The sequence below is a fragment of the Schistocerca americana genome, chromosome 2 (assembly GCF_021461395.2).
Source record: "Schistocerca americana isolate TAMUIC-IGC-003095 chromosome 2, iqSchAmer2.1, whole genome shotgun sequence".
NCBI classification, from domain to species: Eukaryota; Metazoa; Arthropoda; class Insecta; order Orthoptera; family Acrididae; genus Schistocerca; species Schistocerca americana.
The window spans coordinates 573,726,013-573,747,431 of record NC_060120.1 but is presented as its reverse complement, the minus strand read 5'-3'; the positions used below and the strand labels follow the sequence as shown (position 1 = coordinate 573,747,431).

The 21,419-nt window shown below is 42.4% G+C and overlaps 1 protein-coding gene across 1 annotated transcript in view; it reads right to left on the bottom strand.

The window, feature by feature from the left end:
• Positions 1 to 21,419, bottom strand: part of LOC124594191 (cytoplasmic dynein 2 heavy chain 1) — a 786,854-nt gene that overhangs the window by 153,576 nt on the left and 611,859 nt on the right. The window contains exon 56 of the mRNA XM_047132551.1: positions 4,910 to 4,995. Coding sequence (XP_046988507.1) covers positions 4,910 to 4,995 — 86 coding nt within the window. The remainder of the gene's footprint in view (positions 1 to 4,909; positions 4,996 to 21,419) is intronic.

Below are 21,419 nucleotides of genomic sequence, written 5' to 3'. Positions count from 1 at the left end.
GTTTCTTTACTGTCACTGAGCTTAGGGAACTGGAATGTGTCAGAATTTGTCACTACTACAATGTGAGTGCAGGCTTTCTTGGCGAATTTCATATATGAAGTCTTCACGGGTAGTCAGCCAAGTAGCGTTGTCATCTCGTAGCAATGTTTCGATGCAATGTGTCTCCATTATCTTCACCTGAAGATGAAGGAGACGCATTCCATCAAAATGTTGCTACAAGACGACGATGCTACTCAGCTGACAACCCATGAAGACTTCATACAGAAATATGTTGTTTCTCACCTTGCAATGTCATACTGTGGGCAGAATGCAGTGAAATCCACTTAAAATGCAAGGTTCACAATCCATTCCAGATATTCTAACTTTCACTCCTGCTCTTCTTTTTCCTTGACAAAGTCAACAATAGTGGGTTTTAAATTGAAAAACCATTAAAGGCACGCTTGTTGACGTAACCCAAAGTACTTTATAGTAATATATAACTTCTCCATACATTTTTCTCAATTCTACCGAAAACTGTTGCAACTGACAGTGGAATAAAACATGTAATTTTAGAAAATTTCCTATTCATACCACCAATTTCTTCATGTGCCCAATAGCTGCAAATTTAGCAGAAAGTGCTTCTTGATGTACATAATAATAAATAATCATTTTAGTTTTTTGCTCCCTTGTCTACTAAATCTTTAAATTCAATAATGTAGAAAAAGACAGATTGCTAATTACTGCAAAGATGAAAGTATGTTGCAGACAGGCACAATTAAAAGACACTTACACATACACTTTTGGCCACAGCCTTCATCAGAAAAAGAAAGAGAAACACACACCATTCATTCACACACACATGATCGCCAACTCTGGCAGTGTGGACCAGAATGGAAGCAGTAACCTGAAGGGAGCAGGGAAGGGGAAAGGACAGTGTGCATGCATGGGGAGAGAGAGGCGGGTGGTTGTGGGGCATGGAGGTAGGGAAAACGGAGCAAAAGAGGAAAGGAGGAGGCAAAATATGGGATGGAACATTGGCAGAGAATGGCACACAAAGCAGGTGGGAGAGAAGAAAAGGGAGGACGTAATAGGACACAGAGTGTGGAAACTGTTGGGTGGAGGGTATTTGGACAGTGTGTTAGCATATGTTGAGGCTGGGATAATTACAGGAGGAGAATGTGTTGAATGAGTAATTCCCATTTGTGCAGTTCAGAAGAGATGGTGGCGGAGGGGAGGATACAGATGGATCGGTTAGCAAAGGAGCCACTGAAATCAAGAAAGTTATGTTCAGCTGCATGTTATGCCTCAGGATGGCCTACTTTGCTCTCGGGCACAGTTCGGCGGTGGCTGTTCATCCTGGTGGGGAACTGGTAGGTAGTCATACCAATATAAAAACCTGTGTGATGACTGCAGCAGAGATAGCATATGACATAGCTGCATTCACAAGTTGCCCAGCCTCTGGTGAGATAGGATAAGCCTGTGATAGGACTGTACTAGGAAGTGCTAGGTGGATGGATTGGACAGATCTTGCATCCAGGTCTTCCACATAGATATGGGGAGTGGCATAGGGATGGATTAGGATGCTGTAGAAGGTGGGTGGGCAATGGAACTCCACTTTATGAAGGATGGGAGGGATCTCGGGTAGGATGTCCTTCATTTCAGGGCATGAAGATAGGTAATCAAAAGCCTGGCGGAGGATACGGTTCTCTTGTTTCAGTCTGGGGTGGAAATGGGTGACAAAGGGGTACTGCTTTGTGGCTGGTTCTTGAGGTGGTGGGACGATTTGGGATGTGAGGGGAAATAGAATGGGAGATCTGTTTGCAGGCTAGGTCTGGGGCATAGTGTCTGTTTGTGAAGGATCAAAGTTGAATGGTGGTATGAACTGGGAGACCCGGGATTCAATATTAGCATTAGGTTGGCTGTAGTTGGAATGACTGACAGGAAAGAAGTGTTTACATTGCAGGAATCAGGAGAAAGAGAGTAGGTCTTTGACAAATCCAGCGTGGTTAAAATTTTGGTGTATGGCTAAGGGTGAGTCCTTTAGGCAGGACTAGTACATCCCTATCCCACTCACAATCCCAATTCCTTGCCACAAGAATCATATCCCTGTGGAAGACCCAGGTGCAAGACCTGCCCCATCCACCCAACAGTTCCTATTACAGTTCTGTCAAAGGCATATCCTATCCCATCAGAGGCTGGGCCACCTGTGAAAACAGCCATGTCATATATCAGCTCTGCTGCAATCATTCCACAGCTTTTTATACAGGGTGTTACAAAAAGGTACGGCCAAACTTTCAGGAAACATTCCTCACACACAAATAAAGAAAAGATGTTATGTGGACATGTGTCCGGAAATGCTTAATTTCAATGTTAGAGCTCATTTTAGTTTCGTCCACCTATGCTCAATGGAGCATGTTATCATGATTTCATATGGGATACTCTACCTGTGCTGCTAGAACATGTGCCTTTACAAGTATGAATCAACATGTGGTTCATGCACGATGGAGCTCCTGCACATTTCAGTCAAAGTGTTCGTACGCTTCTCAACAACAGATTCGGTGACCGATGGATTGGTAGAGGCAGACCAATTCCATGGCCCCCACGCTCTCCTGACCTCAACCCTCTTGACTTTCATTTATGGAGGCATTTGAAAGCTTTAGTCTACGCAACCCTGGTACCAAATGTAGAGACTCTTCGTGCTTGTATTGTGGACGGCTGTGATACAATGCGCCATTCTCCAGGGCTGCGTCAGCGCATCAGGGATTCCATGCGACGGAGGGTGGATGCATGTATCCTCGCTAACGGAGGACATTTTGAGCATTTCCTGTAACTAAGTGTTTGAAGTCACAGTGTTACGTTCTGTTGCTGTGTGTTTCCATTCCATGATTAATGTGATTTGAAGGGAAGTAATAAAATGAGCTCTAACGTGGAAAGTAAGCATTTCCGGACACGTGTCCGCATTACATATTTTCTTTCTTTGTGTGTGAAGAATGTTTCCTGAAAGTTTGGCCGTACCTTTTTGTAACACCCTGTATAGGTATGACTACCAACCAGCTGTCCACCAGAATGAACAGTCACCCTCAAACTGTGGCCAAGAGCAAAGTATACCTCCCTGTAGCATAAAATGCAGCTGAACATAACACACTTGATTTCAAAGGCTGCTTCACTACCTGATCCATCTGGATCCTCCCCACCACCGCCAGCTTTTCTGAACTGCGCAGATGGGAGTTATCCCCAAAACACACTCTTCTCCATTAATGTTTTATCTCGGCCTCAAACCTCCGGTATCATACTATCCCCACACCCTCCACCCAATGGCTTTCACCCCTCTGTCCTATCACCTTCTCTCCATTCTTTTCTCTCACTCTCCTTGTGTGCTGCCCTCTGTCAATGCACCCTCCCATCTTTGCCCATTCCTCTCCTTTTTTTGTTCCATTCTCCCCACCTCCCTGCTCCACAAACTCCCGGTGCTGCACCTGTTGGCAGTCTAGTATCTGCACACTCCACCAGACACTGCTCCTCTCTTCCCCTACAAATACACACTATCCCTACCCCTTCCCCTTCCCCATGCCCTCTGGATTTCTGCTTCCATTCCATATGATAGTTGCATTCTGATCCGAGCTGCCAGTCATGTGTGCATGAGGTGTGCTTGCTTGTGTAAATGAATAGTGGGTGTTTCTCTTTCTTTTTCTGACAAAGGCTGTGGCCGAAAGCTTATGTGTAAGTGTAATTGTGCCTGTCTGGAAGTTAATGTGTCACCTTTATGATATGTAGCAATCTATCTTTTCCTACAGTGTTGATATTCCAACCTGCAGCTCCCACTGCCTGAAATCTTGTCATTTCATAGTTTCATAGTGACCACCAAAGTGCCAGATTATGAAATCTATCCTATCTCACAGCACACAGGTTGCCATGTATGTTATTTCTGTCAGTTTTTAGGCAGTGGGATTTCCTTGTCACAACTGACACAACTGCCGTACAATATATACATGAACTGAGAGACATGGTAAAGAGTAAATGAATTCTAGGTGTCCACATGGTTGTTTGTTTTCTAGATGAACTTCAAGCTGAACATAACAAAAAGTCTATATTATGAGCCTTTTGTTATTGCTGACATCACATTCATATGTGTATGTGACTTGCATTAATGAGTTGTAATGTCACGTTTGGCCAATTAGTATGTAAGGGTTGAATAAATAAAAAGTACAAAATTGTATAAATATATACAAAAAGCTGATGTTAATAGTCTTGAAGTACCCATCAAGCAAGTTGGATTTAATGAAAAACTATGTCTATCATGTATGTAAGTTCTTATTTCAGACTTAGATCCAATGGTAACCCAACATTTCATATTAAATTAGACAATTTTTCATGAAGGAGATGGGGAGACCCCAAACCGAATTTTGTTGGTTAAAACACTGTAAAGGTTTGTATATACATCTTATCCTGTAGCTCTGTTTGTTCATTAAGTATGTTGTCAGGGTGTTTCATCAGATGAGTGTATATCTTAATGTATTTTAGAACATTTAGTAATCTACCTTTTTCAGCTTTATGAAGAATGGTGGTGTTTTTATTAATATCAGTAGCAAAATGCTTGTTTTATCTTAAATGAGTACCAAATGCTAACGGATTGGCTTCATTCTCATTAACATGCTCTAGATCTTGTTTAGAAGTCTCTCCCTGTTTGCCCAACATAGAATTTATCATATTCACTACATATTATTTAGTATACTCTGGAAATGTTTTATACTTGGCTCTTGTGTATAATACCATGGTCTTACATTTTTCTCTGTCCTGAAGCTAATTTCCTCAAACATTACCAGTCAACCCATTTCTAAATACAACATGGAACCTCCCACTTCCTTCCACAATAATCATTGAAATCCAGTTTTTAATTATGAATAATACATTTAATATGAGCTAATGTTACCTTGGTTTGTGAGTTCTCGTCTTAGAATAGGATACAGTACTGGATCAATTGAATCAGCTTCCTCAATCAGAAGTGTTTTGCCAAACCTAAAACATAATTCAATAATAAATATTACTCAACTCAAAGAATATATGGAAAACAACACTTAAGGTTTCCCTGATGATAATACATTTTTTCCTCTGGTAAGATAGAAAATTCCATATCCCTAGTTGCAAATGTTATTTAAATGTGGTAATGGAAAGAAGTTCTGGCAGAACACAACAATTCAGCAGTAAAGATAACAACTCATTGAATAATATGGACATTAATTTGAAGACAGCCACACACACAAGACGGAAAACTTCACAAGGTATCAGACAAATCCGTTTTCAAACTAGAGTACACACACACACACACACACAAATGTATGCACAGAAGTTTCCAGTCTTGTACATGTGCCTTTTGATGTGTTGTTACTTTTACTCCCAAATATAAATTAGGAGGACTTATATATACAATATGAACTCACTATTCTGATAGCACAGCAAAGATACAGTAACCTAATATTAATGTGATAAGTAGAAATAATATAGAAACTGGAAACTATAATTGCTAGAAGATCAACTTTTCTTTTGTAATTGTTCAGTTAAATTAATATTTTGGCAATACAACTAATTGGTCGTGAACTGCATCATACAAAGTTTAGAGATGTTCAAACGTAAAAGGAGGTTTATGTGTCACTATGAGAATGTACAATAATGTCAAGATTTTCTTTTCCTATCTGTCAATCTGTCAAAATCTGATACAGAGTATATGTTGTGCCTTCTGGTTTTCTCAGGATGATTGATTAAGGGTGTGCTTCCAGGTGTTCTGCTGGCAAAACACCCAGAAAGATATCATTAATCAGAGCAACTACTTATGGGTAAATCATTCACGTACAACAGGAACAGAAAAAGATCTCAAATGGAGTCTGGAAGATAATTTTCTACATTTATGATTAAAATTAATTTTTCTAGATTGTTTAAGTATGATATAACATACAAGTGATCATTACCTCAAACTTTCTCATACTTACACAGTTTGGAGATAAAGATAGTGAAGTGTACCAAGTTTAATCCTGTGTAAGATTTTAGAAGTTTTCTGCAACCTGACTACTTTTATCAAATGTCATGTGAAGTTTTTTAAATTTGTTAATACCAAATACAGAACTACACTCCTGGAAATGGAAAAAAGAACACATTGACACCGGTGTGTCAGACCCACCATACTTGCTCCGGACAATGCGAGAGGGCTGTACAAGCAATGATCACACGCACGGCACAGCGGACACACCAGGAACCGCGGTGTTGGCCGTCGAATGGCGCTAGCTGCGCAGCATTTGTGCACCGCCGCCGTCAGTGTCAACCAGTTTGCCGTGGCATACAGAGCTCCATCACAGTCATTAACACTGGTAGCATGCCGCGACAGCGTGGACGTGAACCGTATGTGCAGTTGACGGACTTTGAGCGAGGGCGTATAGTGGGCATGCGGGAGGCCGGGTGGACGTACCGCCGAGTTGCTCAACACGTGGGGCGTGAGGTCTCCACAGTACATTGATGTTGTCGCCAGTGGTCGGCGGAAGGTGCATGTGCCCGTCGACCTGGGACCAGACTGCTGCGACGCACGGATCCACGCCAAGACCGTAGGATCCTACGCAGTGCCGTAGGGGACCGCACCGCCACTTCCCAGCAAATTAGGTACACTGTTGCTCCTGGGGTATCGGCGAGGACCATTCGCAACCGTCTCCATGAAGCTGGGCTACGGTCCCGCACACCGTTAGGCCGTCTTCCGCTCACGCCCCAACATCGTGCAGCCCGCCTCCAGTGGTGTCGCGACAGGCGTGAATGGAGGGACGAATGGGGACGTGTCATCTTCAGCGATGAGGGTCGCTTCTGCCTTGGTGCCAATGATGGTCGTATGCATGTTTGCCGCCGTGCAGGTGAGCGCCACAATCAGGACTGCATACGACCGAGGCACACAGGGCCAACGCCCGGCATCATGGTGTGGGGAGCGATCTCCTACACTGGCCGTACACCACTGGTGATCGTCGAGGGGACACTGAATAGTGCACGGTACATTCAAACCGTCATCGAACCCATCATTCTACCATTCCTAGACCGGCAAGGGAACTTGCTGTTCCAACAGGACAATGCACGTCCGTATGTATCCCGTGCCACCCAACGTGCTCTAGAAGGTGTAAATCAACTACCCTGGCCAGCAAGATCTCCGGATCTGTCCCCCATTGAGCATGTTTGGGACTGGATGAAGCGTCGTCTCACGCGGTCTGCACGTCCGGCACGAACGCTGCTCCAACTGAGGCGCCAGGTGGAAATGGCATGGCAAGCCGTTCCACAGGACTACATCCAGCATCTCTACGATCGTCTCCATGGGAGAATAGCAGCCTGCATTGCTGCGAAAGGTGGATATACACTGTACTAGTGCCGACATTGTGCATGCTCTGTTGCCTGTGTCTATGTGCCTGTGGTTCTGTCAGCGTGATCATGTGATGTATCTGACCCCAGGAATGTGTCAATAAAGTTTCCCCTTCCTGGGACAATGAATTCACGGTGTTCTTATTTCAATTTCCAGGAGTGTATTTCTTTGCTGGAGACAGAATTGATTATTTAAAACGATATACTATGGTCAACAGATTCTTTCTCAATGAAATCTCGGGGCATATTTCTCCAAGTGTTTTTGTAAATACTACTCAATTTATATTAGCAACTATGGGGAATAAGCCATTTGTTTCTAAACCAACTTTGAAATTTTGTGTTATGAACTGTGCAGTCATGTTGTACCACATATTATTGAAAATTTACCTCTCCCCTATTTCTGAAAAGCTATGATATTTATTCATTATGGTCATCTAAAAAAGATAGCTTTACTTGAGAGCAAACCAAAATACTGTTAGTAATATTTTATTCAATGTAATTGGGTTGCAACTAATTAAAATATATTTATATTAATATATTTCATATTCGTTGGAATTGTGATGGAACTATGTAAACTTTTCCTGATAATATCATAACTCATAGAGTAGTACATGGCCCATTTTTTGATACATGTAACCAAAATTATTTCATGACTTTTAATAGTTATTTTGTGAACCTTAAATTCAATAATGTATTCGATTGTTTTGTTTTATATAAAAGGAAGGGGCACATGAACCAGAAGGTTCATCTGCCTGCATTACTGTCTTTCGGAAGCTGTTTGTGTGAGAGTCCTTCAGAGGCTGTCAGACGACCAATGTATATTCCACCTAAGCCTACTGGAGATGAGAGGTCAGAACTGGAAGAAATGTTGAGACCCTATAAAGATACATTTAGTGAGAAACCAGGCAGAGTTAAGAACAATACATGCAAGTTAAGACTCAAAGGGCACCAGCCTTTCTTTATAAAACCATATTTAGTTCCTGTTTGTAAAAGACAGGTTGGGGAGAGATAGTTGCAGGAGATGCAAAAGTGAAGGATTATTGGAAGGAGTAATAGCCAATACAACAACCCTTTGGCTGTTATAAGTAAAAAGGATGGTGGGGTAGGCTTGTGCTTGATTTACATCATCTAAATAAATTTTTGGAAAGAGAAACTGATCACCCTTAGTCAATGGAAAAATTACTGAACATATTTTCTGGCAGCAAGTATTTTTCATGGCTGGATTTGACCTCAGGTTTCCATCAGATAATATTAGAATCAGAAACTAGGAAATATACTGCATTCTTACTCTCTAGTAAAAGCTATCAGTATTGTGCAGTACCCTTTGGTCTGGGTGTATCTGTAGCAGAGTTTATTATAGCCTTAGATCTTGTATTGGGTAGTGAAATGCATTCAAAACTGGTAATTTATGTTGATGAGATACTCATAACAAGCAACAACTGGGATGAGCATGTCCACACAATCAAGGAGGTAGCTAATAAGTTCAGGCAGAGAGGTATGACATTTAAGTTAGCCAAGTGTAAGTTTGATGTAAGAACTTCAACTTCTTAAGATGCTCTATTTGCAAAGAAGGAATACAGGATATTAAGAACTTCAGAATCATGTTTATCAAAGGTATAAAAGGGGAAAAAGAAATAGTTAACATATGTGAACAACTGAGGAGATATCAAAATCAGGATGAAGACCTTATGTTAGTAAAAAGCTTACTTGGAAAACAGTAGTATGAGAAAGTTGCACTATACTACCAGGTACATAAGGGGATTCTGTTTGAAAGATGCAGACCCAATTCTGATCAGTGGAAATTATGCTGGCCTAAACAACAAGTTTATTTACTTATTTGGTTTGTACATGAAAGTTTTGGACATTGTGGCAGTATGAATTGCATCCAGAAGTTGCAGGAGAAAGTTTATTTTAGTAATATCTCTAAAAGAGTGATGTCTTAAATAGCATCTTGTGACAGATGTCAGAGGCTAAAGGTGACAAATCAGAGTCATAGAGGATTTCTACACAGAATTATTCATAAAGCTAAGACTGAGCTCATTGGAGTCAATTTCTATGGTCAACTTCCTTGTTCAAGAGAGGGGTACTCTCATGTGTTTGTAGTTGTTGATTCATTCACTAAATTAATTAAGCTATATCCATTGAGAAAAGTCACTAGCCACAAGAAAATTCTATATTTTGTCAATGATTCCTTCACCAATGCAGGTAAACCAAAAGCAATCCTATCTCACAGTGGCAGCCAACTTGTATCCAACATTTAGAAGCAGTTTCTTACAGATATGAGTATCAAACATACAGGAATTTCAGTTTAATTACCTTCTTACAATCCAACAGAGAGATACATGAGAGAGATTGGACACCTTTGTAGGACTTACTGTGCTAAGGACCACCCTAACTGGCATTCTTACACAGAACAGTTTGAGGATATCCTCAACCATTTACAAAACACCACTAATGGATTTTCTCCACATGAAATTCATTGCAATAACAAGGCTGTGAAGCTTTTTTTATGAATTAATTAAGTTCCCTGTATGCTCTGATCTTTCACCTGATGAGAGAGAGAATACTGTGAGGAAAAATATGAAAGCTTATCATAATAAGAAAAATTTAAGTCATGATAAAGGTTTGAAAGTAACACAGTATAAAGTTGGTGACCCAGTATTAACCAAAAGCTACAAGAAGTCTACAGCAATAAACAAAGAGATTAATAGATTTTTTGATATATACATTGGACCTTCCAAAATTTCTGGAATATCACATCCTAATGCTTATCAACTTATTTATCCAAAATCAAGAAAAGTGTTTGGTTTGAGGAATACTGTTCAGTTGAAACCTTACATTCGTCATTAACTTGCATCCTCAGGGGGATGTACATTCTTTGTCCATCATACATGTGCCAAACACAAGGTCCCCAGTTAATGTGGTGTTTGCTCCTACAGTTTCATGCATCAATACCACTTTTTTTTTTTTTTTTAAATAAACACATGAGATAACACAAATCTTTCCTTATGATGGTTGATGCTATAGAGTGTCCGTAGAACTGTGGAGGATTGGATAATAGAGCTTCCTTTTTGGGTGTTACACAGTTGTTGGGAATATACCCATATACATGAATATAATTGTAATGAATCATGTTGTACTAGCAATAATGTTAGGATAGAAACAAGACAAGTAGAGATATGCTCTACAGTTGATTAATTTCTGTATATTCACCTGTTTGTCTCTATAAGTGGTGGTGGGTGAACGTATGAAGAGTTCTGCTGCATTAATATTGTTAAAAACCGTGTATTCTAACTGGACATTACAGAAGTATTATAAAAGTTATTTGGGAGATGAAGATTATTGATAACCACATCTGTTCATCATTTCATAAGTCATGATAATCTTGCATCAAGAGGATCGAAGCAGACAAGAAGAATTTGCGTGAGCTGAGGAGGGGTGATCCGGTGCCAGTATTGTCATATCATCAGGGACAATGGCGGTAATGGGAAAAAGAAGTACATAAAATAATATGACGAATAATGATCTAGAAATGTATTGACTTTAAAGGTCCGTTGATATCTGCGCCAGTTAAAGTTCACTCAGGATATGTCTATGTTCCAATTTCTTTCAATTATTCTTGACATTTTCTTTTGATTATTCATGCAGCAATTATTAATCAGTTTCCATCATATATTATAAGTTTTGCCCGCCTCCCCTGTTCTTAGCCACTATTCAATGGAGACCGTGACACGATGGCGCCGAGCAGAATATGAGGAGATCTTAGAATTGTTGAGATACAAAATTTTTTTTGAGATTAATGAGCCATTTTATCATTACAAGAAACAAATGAGACCTTTGTCGCATTTGTTACATGTTTGCAAGTTTGGGAGCAAATTAAAATTTTGACTTCAGCAGTTAAGGTATGAAGCTGTTATGCCAGAACTGGCATGATTGTGTCTCGACAATCGGACGTGAAGATGGCGGCCAGATGGATCGCCAAAATATCCTGTATTGAAGACGATCATATCTGGCAGCATGCCCGTGAAGAACAGGGACCAAAGCATATATAAACACACACACACACACATCTAGCTGATTCCCATTTTGCGTGTGACCACAGACTGCTTGGGAAACAAAGATGTTGATAAGCAACTTGGTCGATAGTCACCACATTAGCCCCCCTCCCCACCAAGACAATCATGGGGGCATAAATGTAAAGGAGGCACCTGGGATATTCGGGGATGGTGTTTAAACAGAAACAATACATGACCTTAGTAAATGAAGTGCTCAAGCCAGCAGGCTGGGGGAGGGGGGGTGGGTTGGCGGGGGGGGGGGGGGGGGGGGAGTGGGGGGGGTGGAATGGTCCTGCCTGACTGGGCAAATCCCCATACAGCAGTGGAGAAATCTGTGGAGGGGGCAGTGAATTGTCAGGAGCTGGGGTAGCAAACCTGAAAGCGTGATGCAGTATGAAGGACTCTGACCAATTATGGGTCAGTACCAACAGGCAAGGGGACAGACTGGAGAAGGTGATTGTGGGTCAAGTTGTCATTGGGAAAGCTGCCTCATTCGCAGAATACAAACACGTTATCAGGATGCACAACAAAAAAGACTTTACAACTACAAATGAAATCAGTGTTGACATTAACTATCACTTCCGTACAGGGGGTGGCAGAGTCTCCAAATGAATCATCACCGGTGACAGCACATGCTCTGAGCTTGGCCCCTGATACATCAGTAAATCCTAACAGGGGAGAGGCAGGGGGCTGCCTGTAGGAGAGGGAGTCATCACACATGTCAGTCTGTAGGCTGATGTCTCACGCACCTGTAGCACTGTCACACAACTGGGAGTGAGTAACGTCACAAGTGCGGGAATGGTCGTCACTCACCCACAGACTGTCGTTAGATATCTCATCAGAGGCGGGTATAGCAGGAGGTGTGGGCTGACTCGGTGGAGTATCAAGCAGTTGTCTTAAATACCACACCAGTTTGAGGCATCAGACAGATACCGTTTGAGGTGTGCCGCTAATGAGCACTTCAAATGTGTTGTTACGCCACGAGATGAGTCTATGCAGGCCAGAGTATGGAGGGCTGAGCACCAATCAGATGGTGTCATCACTCACCATGACGTGAGTGCATGACGCTAAGTCCTGGCGCTGAAACATGGGGGGAAGTGAGTGCAGCTGAGGGAGGAGGGTTGGGGGCACACGAACGTTAGTGATTAGCTGCTTAACATGCCTGATGAAGGTCAAGTCACATGTTTTATCTGGAGGGGTGAAGGCTGGATTAGCTCTGTTGGGAGTGTGAGGGGTTTTCCATGTAGTGCTTCTACCAGAGATGCACCAAGGTCCTCCTGGTACACGGCCCGAACGCTTAACATTACCCATGGTTGGGTGTTGGCCCACTCGCCTCCGTAGCACATCAGTGAAACTTTAAGAGATCGGTGCCAGTGTTTGACAAGCCCATTACTCTGGGAGTGGTATGCTGCTGTCCCTAAATCATTTCAACCTGAACAATTCAGAAAGCTGCTGGAAGAGGGCGAACTCAAACTGGCAGACCTGGTTAGTGGTGATAGAACCTGGGCAGGCGAAGCGTGAGATCCTCATTAATAAAAGGGTTTGGGCCACTGCGTTGGCTGTGACAATAGTGAGGGGAATTACCTCTATCCAGTGGGTAAACCTGTCAGTGGCAGACAGTATGTAATGAAAGGGGCCTGAGGGGAGTAAGGACCAAACGATATCGATGTGTCTGTGTTGAAATCTTCATTTTGCCATGTCGAACGTACCCATGGGGGGCTGTGCACGACATCCTACATTTGCACCCTGACAAGTTACACAAGCTCGTGCCCAACTGTGACATTATTTTATCACCCCGAGCCATATGAAACATTAGGACACCAAACATGCAGTGGTGCATATGCCAGGGTGTGCCAAGTCATGAATACTATAAAAAATGTCACAGAGGAGAGGTGCGGGAATCACTGGACGTATGCGTCCTGTTGAAATGTCACACCAGACGGGTGGCAAGAACCCAGTAAGTGTCCATAACTTGAGTTTGAGTCCTGTTTTAGTATCGGAGCACAATGCATCAAGTTCAGTAATCATCTGTTTGCAATCTAGGGAGTTCGCTGAGGTCCAGTTGTGAAGATAATAACGACACACTAGATAAAAAATTGGCTAGGACATTGCCTGCCGCTCTGACATAACATATGTTGTTTGTAACCTGGAATATCAGGTCCATATGACAGAAATGTCTTGGGGACATGTCCTTGCCTGGGTTGCGGAAAACATATATGAGCAGTTTGTGTCAGTAAATACCACGAGATGGCGACTTTGGTATTGTCTCGGAAATGTTTGATAGCCGCATAAATAGCAAATAGTTCCTGGTCAAAGGTCGACCATTTACATTGAGAAGCAGACAGTTTGTGGGAGAAAAATCTGAGCGGCTGTACAACAGAACCAACAGATTCCTGAAGTACTGCCCCTCACTGCTGTATCACTTGCGTCTGTAGTAAGCGAGGTGGGAGTATCAGGGGTGGAGTGAGCGAGCATAACGGCCATCTGTAAGGCTGATTTGAGATTATCAAATGCACGTCGCATGTCTGGAGCTCACATGACCGCCTGAGACCTTAAAGTGTTGTTGCCTGTAAGAGTGTCTGTCAGTGGGGCTTTCATGTCAGTGGCATGGGGAATGCATTTGCAGTAGCAATTTACAGTTCCTAGGAAACAGTGGAGGCCCTGAAAGTCTGTGGGCAAACACAGCATACGAATAGCCTCGACCCATTCAGGTAGGGGTGGAAACAATGTGGCCCAGAAAAGTGACACTAGTGCAGTGGAGTTGTGACTTAGCATTGTTCACCATGGCACTGTTTGCTTGTAAGAATTGTAACACTGTATTAAGTAAGGTTCATGTTCCCCGAGTGAGGAGGAAAAAATTAACAAGTCATCCAGGTATGCATACACAAAGTCCAGTTTTCCAACCAATGAGTCAATGAACCATTGACACATCTGTGCAGTATTTTTAACGCCATACGGCATAAACAGATACTTGAATAACATGAATGGGGTGATGATATCAGTTTCTTTTTAACTTCCTCAGGTGCCATTGGCAGTTGGTAGTATGCCTTGTAACAGTCTATTACACTGAAAATTTGTGCCCCGTGCAGTTGAGAAGCAAAATCTTGAATATTAGAGACAGGATAATTACCTAAAATTTTGCTGGTTTCAAGTGCACAGTAGTCTCCGCAGAGACGGCAAGTGTCACCTTCCTTAGGCACCAAATGAACGGGTGACGACTAGCTATTAGAAGAAGGGTGAATAGTCTTCTGTCAAAAACTTCCTGAAAAATCATTTTAGTGTGTTTAAATTGTTCTGGATTTAAATGCCTAGCCTTTGTGGGCACTGGTGGACCTTCTGTGGTATTCATTCCATTTGCTGATCCCAAATACCAATGGGGATGATGGACCTGCACCCGATGAAGTATGACTAATTTGTAATGCACATGCTTGTGTGTCACAGGTCGGTGGATCAGCAGCAGTGACGGTGTTCTACTGGTAGTCTCTGTCGTAGAGCTCAGTGGGATGCTTGGTGGTGTCGTGAACACAGCTTCTGTCCGGCAGTACAAAAGTCATGCGGAATCGGCGGCGGGTGTGAAGAGGCAGCACAGGGGTTGGGGTCGTGGCCATGTGTGACAGCTGGGCGACCCGCTTACAAGTGTCTGTGAGCTTGGCTTGCATGACAGAGATGTGTAACCAGAGGGTTTTGTTGTTGTCCTGAAGCTTGCCATTGTGTGATTTAAGAGAGAGTATCGCAACGGCAGCTTCAGCTAGCCTGCACAATAGAGTGGTGCTGTCGTGTGAGAGGGAAGAAATATCGGAACTGGTGGTATGTTCTACCAAGTTAAAGATTAGTGTACACTGTTGCAGGTTAGGTGAAAGAGCATGGGCTAAGAGAAAATCTACCCTGAGCATGGGTTCATCCACATTGGTGAAAGTCCACTGTAAGAGAGTGTTAATGTCCTGAAGTTTAAGATTTAAATTAGTTATGATATGAGATTGGATCATAGAATTATTTGCAGCTTGAAGTGGGGAGCAAGGCTGACACTTGAATTTAATACCTGCAGACAAAGGTATGACACTGACCTTAGCCCCCGTGTTGACTAGAAACAAAAGACAAGGTGAAGAAGCAGTAAGAGACAGGCATCTGTGAGATGTAACGCGGCCCACAGCACCTGAGTGGAGTCGTGATATTAGTCTGGGAATGTGTCGCCAAAGCAGGAATGGAAATAACACCAAGCAGAGTGGCGTGCAGTGTCATCTGTTGAGCTGCCTGAGGCCAAAGCGGCAGTGGAGGGGATCATGTTTGTAGATTCCTCTGACGGGGCTGCCGCAATAGAGCTGGTAGGTGAGGAGTTATGTCAGTGGTTGCCAAGTGGCGTTGGGTCAGCCCGCATGCACAGAGCGAGTCGTACCCACTCCGTACAAAACAATGGAATCTGTAGTGCAGGTGTGCCAATCCCTGATCCCTGAGGCCAGAGGGCCCACCAGGAGGGGGTTGGGGTGGGGGGTGGGGGGTGGGGGGGGGGGGGGGAGTGTATGCGGGGTGGCAGGCTCTTGTAAGCCTTGTCTGTGATCTTCAGTTTAGCAACTAGTGGGGCCGAAATTAGATGGAGAAGGTGAATTTGAACTTCTGGAGGAAGTTTGAGCAACCAGATGGTCCAAAGTGTAGTGATGCGTGTCAGTCGTAGTGTGGAGATCACGCCAGAGTTGTGATGGGGATCTGGAACTCAGTGAGACATGAAAGATGACGAGGCAGACAGCTTCCTTTGTAGATCTGGAAAGGTGCTCGAGGATGGTGCATCAGGCGAATACATATTTGCCCGTAGGGGGAGGCGAAGCCACAATATCGGAGATCAGGTCTGGTTCACCATGGAGGTGACACAGTAAGCAAAGGAATTTAGTGTCATCAGTGATGCCACGTAGCTGCAGGACGTGGTCAACCAAGGCAAACCATGTGTGTGGATCGTCCTTGCGAAGTGACGGTAGTTTAGGCCAACGGATGGTGAAGTCTTCGTTTAACGGTTTGTCTGAAACTGCCGCTCCCTGCCCGTAGCTCTGCAGCGTAACAGGCTCAAGTGCAGTAGCAGTGTACCAGTGGCACAAAGCATGGTAGGCATGGCTGGCTCAACCGTGGTTGAGAAATCAACGAGTCGGGCATTCGACGAAGTAACGCCAACAGCCATACAGTGGACCCGTATGGGGGAGTCATACCTGATGCTGGCACACATCGCTGAGGAAATGTAGAAACACTGTCCTGTTGCATACAGCTGGTTGATGTGTTCGGAAACTGTGTCAAACTATTGTGAACACAAGGCGGATAGTTGGGAAACGAAGCTGGGATGCCCATTGGAAAACCTAGTTATGTCGTGTGCGGTGTAGCGGGTGGCAAGCGGTCCATTGCATGCTACATGATGGAACGAGAGTTCGTTTTAGCACTTGTGAATAAATTCAGAGTCACCAGTATGGGTTTAGTGTTGGAGGATTCTGGATCCAACGATGTACACATGCTGTAAGTTTTCTTCTATCTTTTATACTATGTCATCCACATGATGATCACCCAACTGGTTTACCCCTTTTCCATACACGTATGTTTCTATTGCTGAAATCCTTCTCATTATCAGTGTCATATGTTGACTTCAACCTGAGATTTCATGTCCAGGAACCAAATCTGCAACTTGATTATCTTTCAATTGTATGTATTCATCCGATTTTTCATGACCCCTTTAACTAAGTGTCAGAACTTTAAGTTTCACTTAATTTGTGAATACCCTCTGTGATGATTTTTTTCTTGTTGAACTAAGTAACCGATTAATTACATGCTAATTGAATGACACACTTGGCCAAGACTATGTCAAGTAACTCTCACTTTCTGCACCATAATATATATATGAACTTACTGGATTCCCCCCCCCCCCCTCCCCCCCGCCCCCCTCCCAACGAACCATGGACCTTGCCGCTGGTGGGGAGGCTTGTGTGCCATAGCGATACAGATGGCTGTACCGTAGGTGCAACCACACCGGAGGGGTATGTGTAGAGAGGCCAGACAAATGTGTGGTTCCTGAAGAGGGGCAGCAGCCTTTTCAGTAGTTGCAAGGGCAACAGTCTGGATGATTGACTGATCTGGCCTTGTAACAATAACCAAAATGGCCTGGCTGTGCTGGTACAGCGAACGGCTGAAAGCAAGGGGAAACTACGGCCGTAATTTTTCCCGAGGGAATGCAGCTTTACTGTATGATTAAATGATGATGGCGTCCTCTTGGGTAAAATATTCCGAAGGTAAAATAGTCCCCCATTCAGATCTCCGGGCGGGGACTACTCAAGAGGATGTCATTATCAGGAGAAAGAAAACTGGTGTTCTACGGATCGGAGCAGGTAGGTTACAAAATTTAAAAAGGGAAATGGATAGGTTAAAGTTAGATATAGTCGGAATTAGTGAAGTTCGGTGGCAGGAGGAACAAGACTTCTGGTCAGGTGACTACAGGGTTATAAACACAAAATCCAATAGGGGTAATGCAGGAGTAGGTTTAATAATGAATAGGAATATAGGAATGCGGGTAAGCTACTATAAACAGCATAGTGAACGCATTATTGTGGCCAAGATAGATACAAAGCCCACACCTACTACAGTAGTACAAGTTTATATGCCAACTGGCTATGCAGATGACGAAGAAATTGAAGAAATATATGATGAAATAAAAGAAATTATTCAGATAGTGAAGGGTGATGAAAATTTAATAGCCATGGGTGACTGGAATTCGGTAGTAGGAAAAGGGAGAGAAGGAAACATAGTAGGTGAATATGGATTGGGGCTAAGAAATGAAAGAGGAAGTCGCCTGGTAGAATTTTGCACAGAGCACAACTTAATCATAGCTAACACTTGGTTCAAGAATCATAAAAGAAGGCTGTATACATGGAAGAAGCCTGGAGATACTGACAGGTTTCAGATAGATTATATAATGGTAAGACAGAGATTTAGGAACCAGGTTTTAAATTGTAGGACATTTCCAGGGGCAGATGTGGACTCTGACCACAATCTATTGGTTATGACCTGTAGATTAAAACTGAAGAAACTGCAAAAAGGTGGGAATTTAAGGAGATGGGACCTGGATAAACTGAAAGAACCAGAGATTTTACAGAGTTTCAGGGAGAGCATAAGGGAACAATTGACAGGAATGAGGGAAACAAATACAGTAGAAGAAGAATGGGTAGCTATGAGGAATGAAATAGTGAGGGTAGCAGAGGATCAAGTAGGTAAAAACATGAGGGCTGGTAGAAATCCTTGGGTAACAGAAGAGATACAGAATTTAATAGATGAAAGGAGAAAATATAAAAATGCAGTAAGTGAAGCAGGCAAAAAGGAATACAAACGTCCAAAAAATGAGATCGACAGGAAGTGCAAAATGGCTAAGCAGGGATGGCTAGAGGACAAATGTAAGGATGTAGAGGCTTATCTCACTAGGGATAAGATAGATACTGCCTACAGGAAAATTAAAGACACCTTTGGAGATAAGAGAACCACTTGTATGAGCATCAAGAGCTCAGATGGAAACCCAGTTCTAAGCAAAGAAGGGAAAGCAGAAAGGTGGAAGGAGTATATAGAGGGTCTATACAAGGGCAATGTACTTGAGGACAATAATATGGAAATATAAGAGGATGTAGATGAAGATGAAATGGGAGATATGATACTTCGTGAAGAGTTTGACAGAGCACTGAAAGACCTGAGTCAAAACAAGGCCCCCGGAGTAGACAACATTCCATTGGAATTACTGACAGCCTTGGGAGAGCCAGTCCTGACAAAACTCTACCATCTGATGAGAAAGATGTATGAGACAGGCGAAATACCCTCAGACTTCAAGAAGAATATAATAATTCCAATCCCAAAGAAAAGAGGTGTTGACAGATGTGAAAATTACCGAACTATCAGTTTAATAAGTCACAGCTGCAAAATACTAACGCGAATTCTTTACAGATGAATGGAAAACCTAGTAGAAGCCGACCTCGGGGAAGATCAGTTTGGATTCCGTAGAAATGTTGGAACACGTGAGGCAATACTGACCCTACGACTTATCTTAGAAGCTAGATTAAGGAAGGGCAAACCTATGTTTCTAGCATTTGTAGACTTAGAGAAAGCTTTTGACAATGTTGACTGGAATACTCTCTTTCAAATTCTGAAGGTGGCAGGGGTAAAACACAGGGAGTGAAAGGCTATTTACAATTTGTACAGAAAGCTGATGGCAGTTATAAGAGTCGAGGGGCATGAAAGGGAAGCAGTGGTTGGGAAGGGAGTGAGACAGGGTTGTAGTCTCTCCCCGATGTTATGCAATCTGTATATTGAGCAAGCAGTGAAGGAAACAAAAGAAAAATTCAGAGTAGGTGTTAATATCCATGGAGAAGAAATAAAATCTTTGAGGTTTGCTGATGACATTGTAATTCTGTCAGAGACAGCAAAGGACATGGAAGAGCAGTTGAACGGAATGGATAGGGTCTTGAAAGGAGGATATAAGATGATTAGGAAATGAGACACTTAAAGTAGTAAAGGAGTTTTGCTATTTGGGGAGCAAAATAACTGATGATGGTCGAAGTGGAGAAGATATAAAATGTAGACTGGCAATGGCAAGGAAAGCGTTTCTCAAGAAGAGAAATTTGCTAACATCGAGTACAAATTTAAGTGTCAGGAAGTCATTTCTGAAAGTATTTGTATGGAGTGTAGCCATGTATGGAAGTGAAACATGGACGATAAATAGTTTAGACCAAAAGAGAATGGAACTTTCGAAATGTGGTGCTACAGAAGAATGCTGAAGATTAGATGGGTAGATCACATAACTAATGAGAAAGTATTGAATAGGATTGGGGAGAAGAGAAGTTTGTGGCACAACTTGACCAGAAGAGGGGATCGGTTGGTAGGACATGTTCTGAGGCATCAAGGGATCACCAATTTAGTATTGGAGGGCAGCGCGGAGGGTAAAAATCGTAGAGGGAGACCAAGAGATGAATACACTAAACAGATTCAGAAGGATGTAGGTTGCAGTAGGTACTGGGAGATGAAGAAGCTTGCACAGGATAGAGTAGCATGGAGAGCTGCATCAAACCAGTCTCAGGACTGAAGACCACAACAACAACAACTGGATTCTAAGTATTATATGGAAAATCTAGGATTTACAGTTAAGTTTACTGCTACGACGTACAGCTTTTTTTCTAAAAATATATGTTTTGCAAGAAACTTCAAGATGACACTGTGATGCTGTGTATCATGAGTAGCAGATTGAAGATTAATATACATAAGTTGAGAATTTACTCATATAACACAAAGACGATAATTCTGGTCTAAACACTTTATACTCAGTCATTACATATGATTTTTTATCTTACACTTACATCTATTGTTGGCTTAGAGTCACACTTGACATGTTACATAGGTTTCAGGCTGAGCAAGGGTTTTGTCTCACAGGAATTTCCTATTTGGACTGTTGTGAGGTCAATGCTGGCATACCTGTTTGCTTTCATAGTAGACTTGTCTTTTGTCTGTGAAATTCTGCATATACAGAAGGAGGAAAACTATCCAATGTTAGGATATTAATGTGATGTATAACATGGTGATTATGCTTGCCAACATCTTGATATTATTACTTACTTACTTACTTTCTTATATGCTATTTCTAACTACAATACATGTTTTGTCTAGTTCTGTGGTGAAATGACCCCTTTTGAGAACTACATACTAAAGTGAAAAATGAGCTAAATAGAAAATCATTATCATAAATGCACATAAATGACAAAAGCTTTTATTTATAGCAAGTGATGTCATCCATTAGGGTGGAAAGTTATATAGTGTGTGGTTTCAGGTACTGAAAAAACAGTGTTACCCAAAATGCCACACTGAACTGGTTATCCCACCAGAAGAAATAACTTAAGTAGGAAAATGAAATTTCACAATAAATATGAAAGTGTGCCTTGTATTACTTAGATAGGAATCCTATGTTACATGTTTTTAAACTTTGTTTTGATTCACACCTTGGGTGTATCT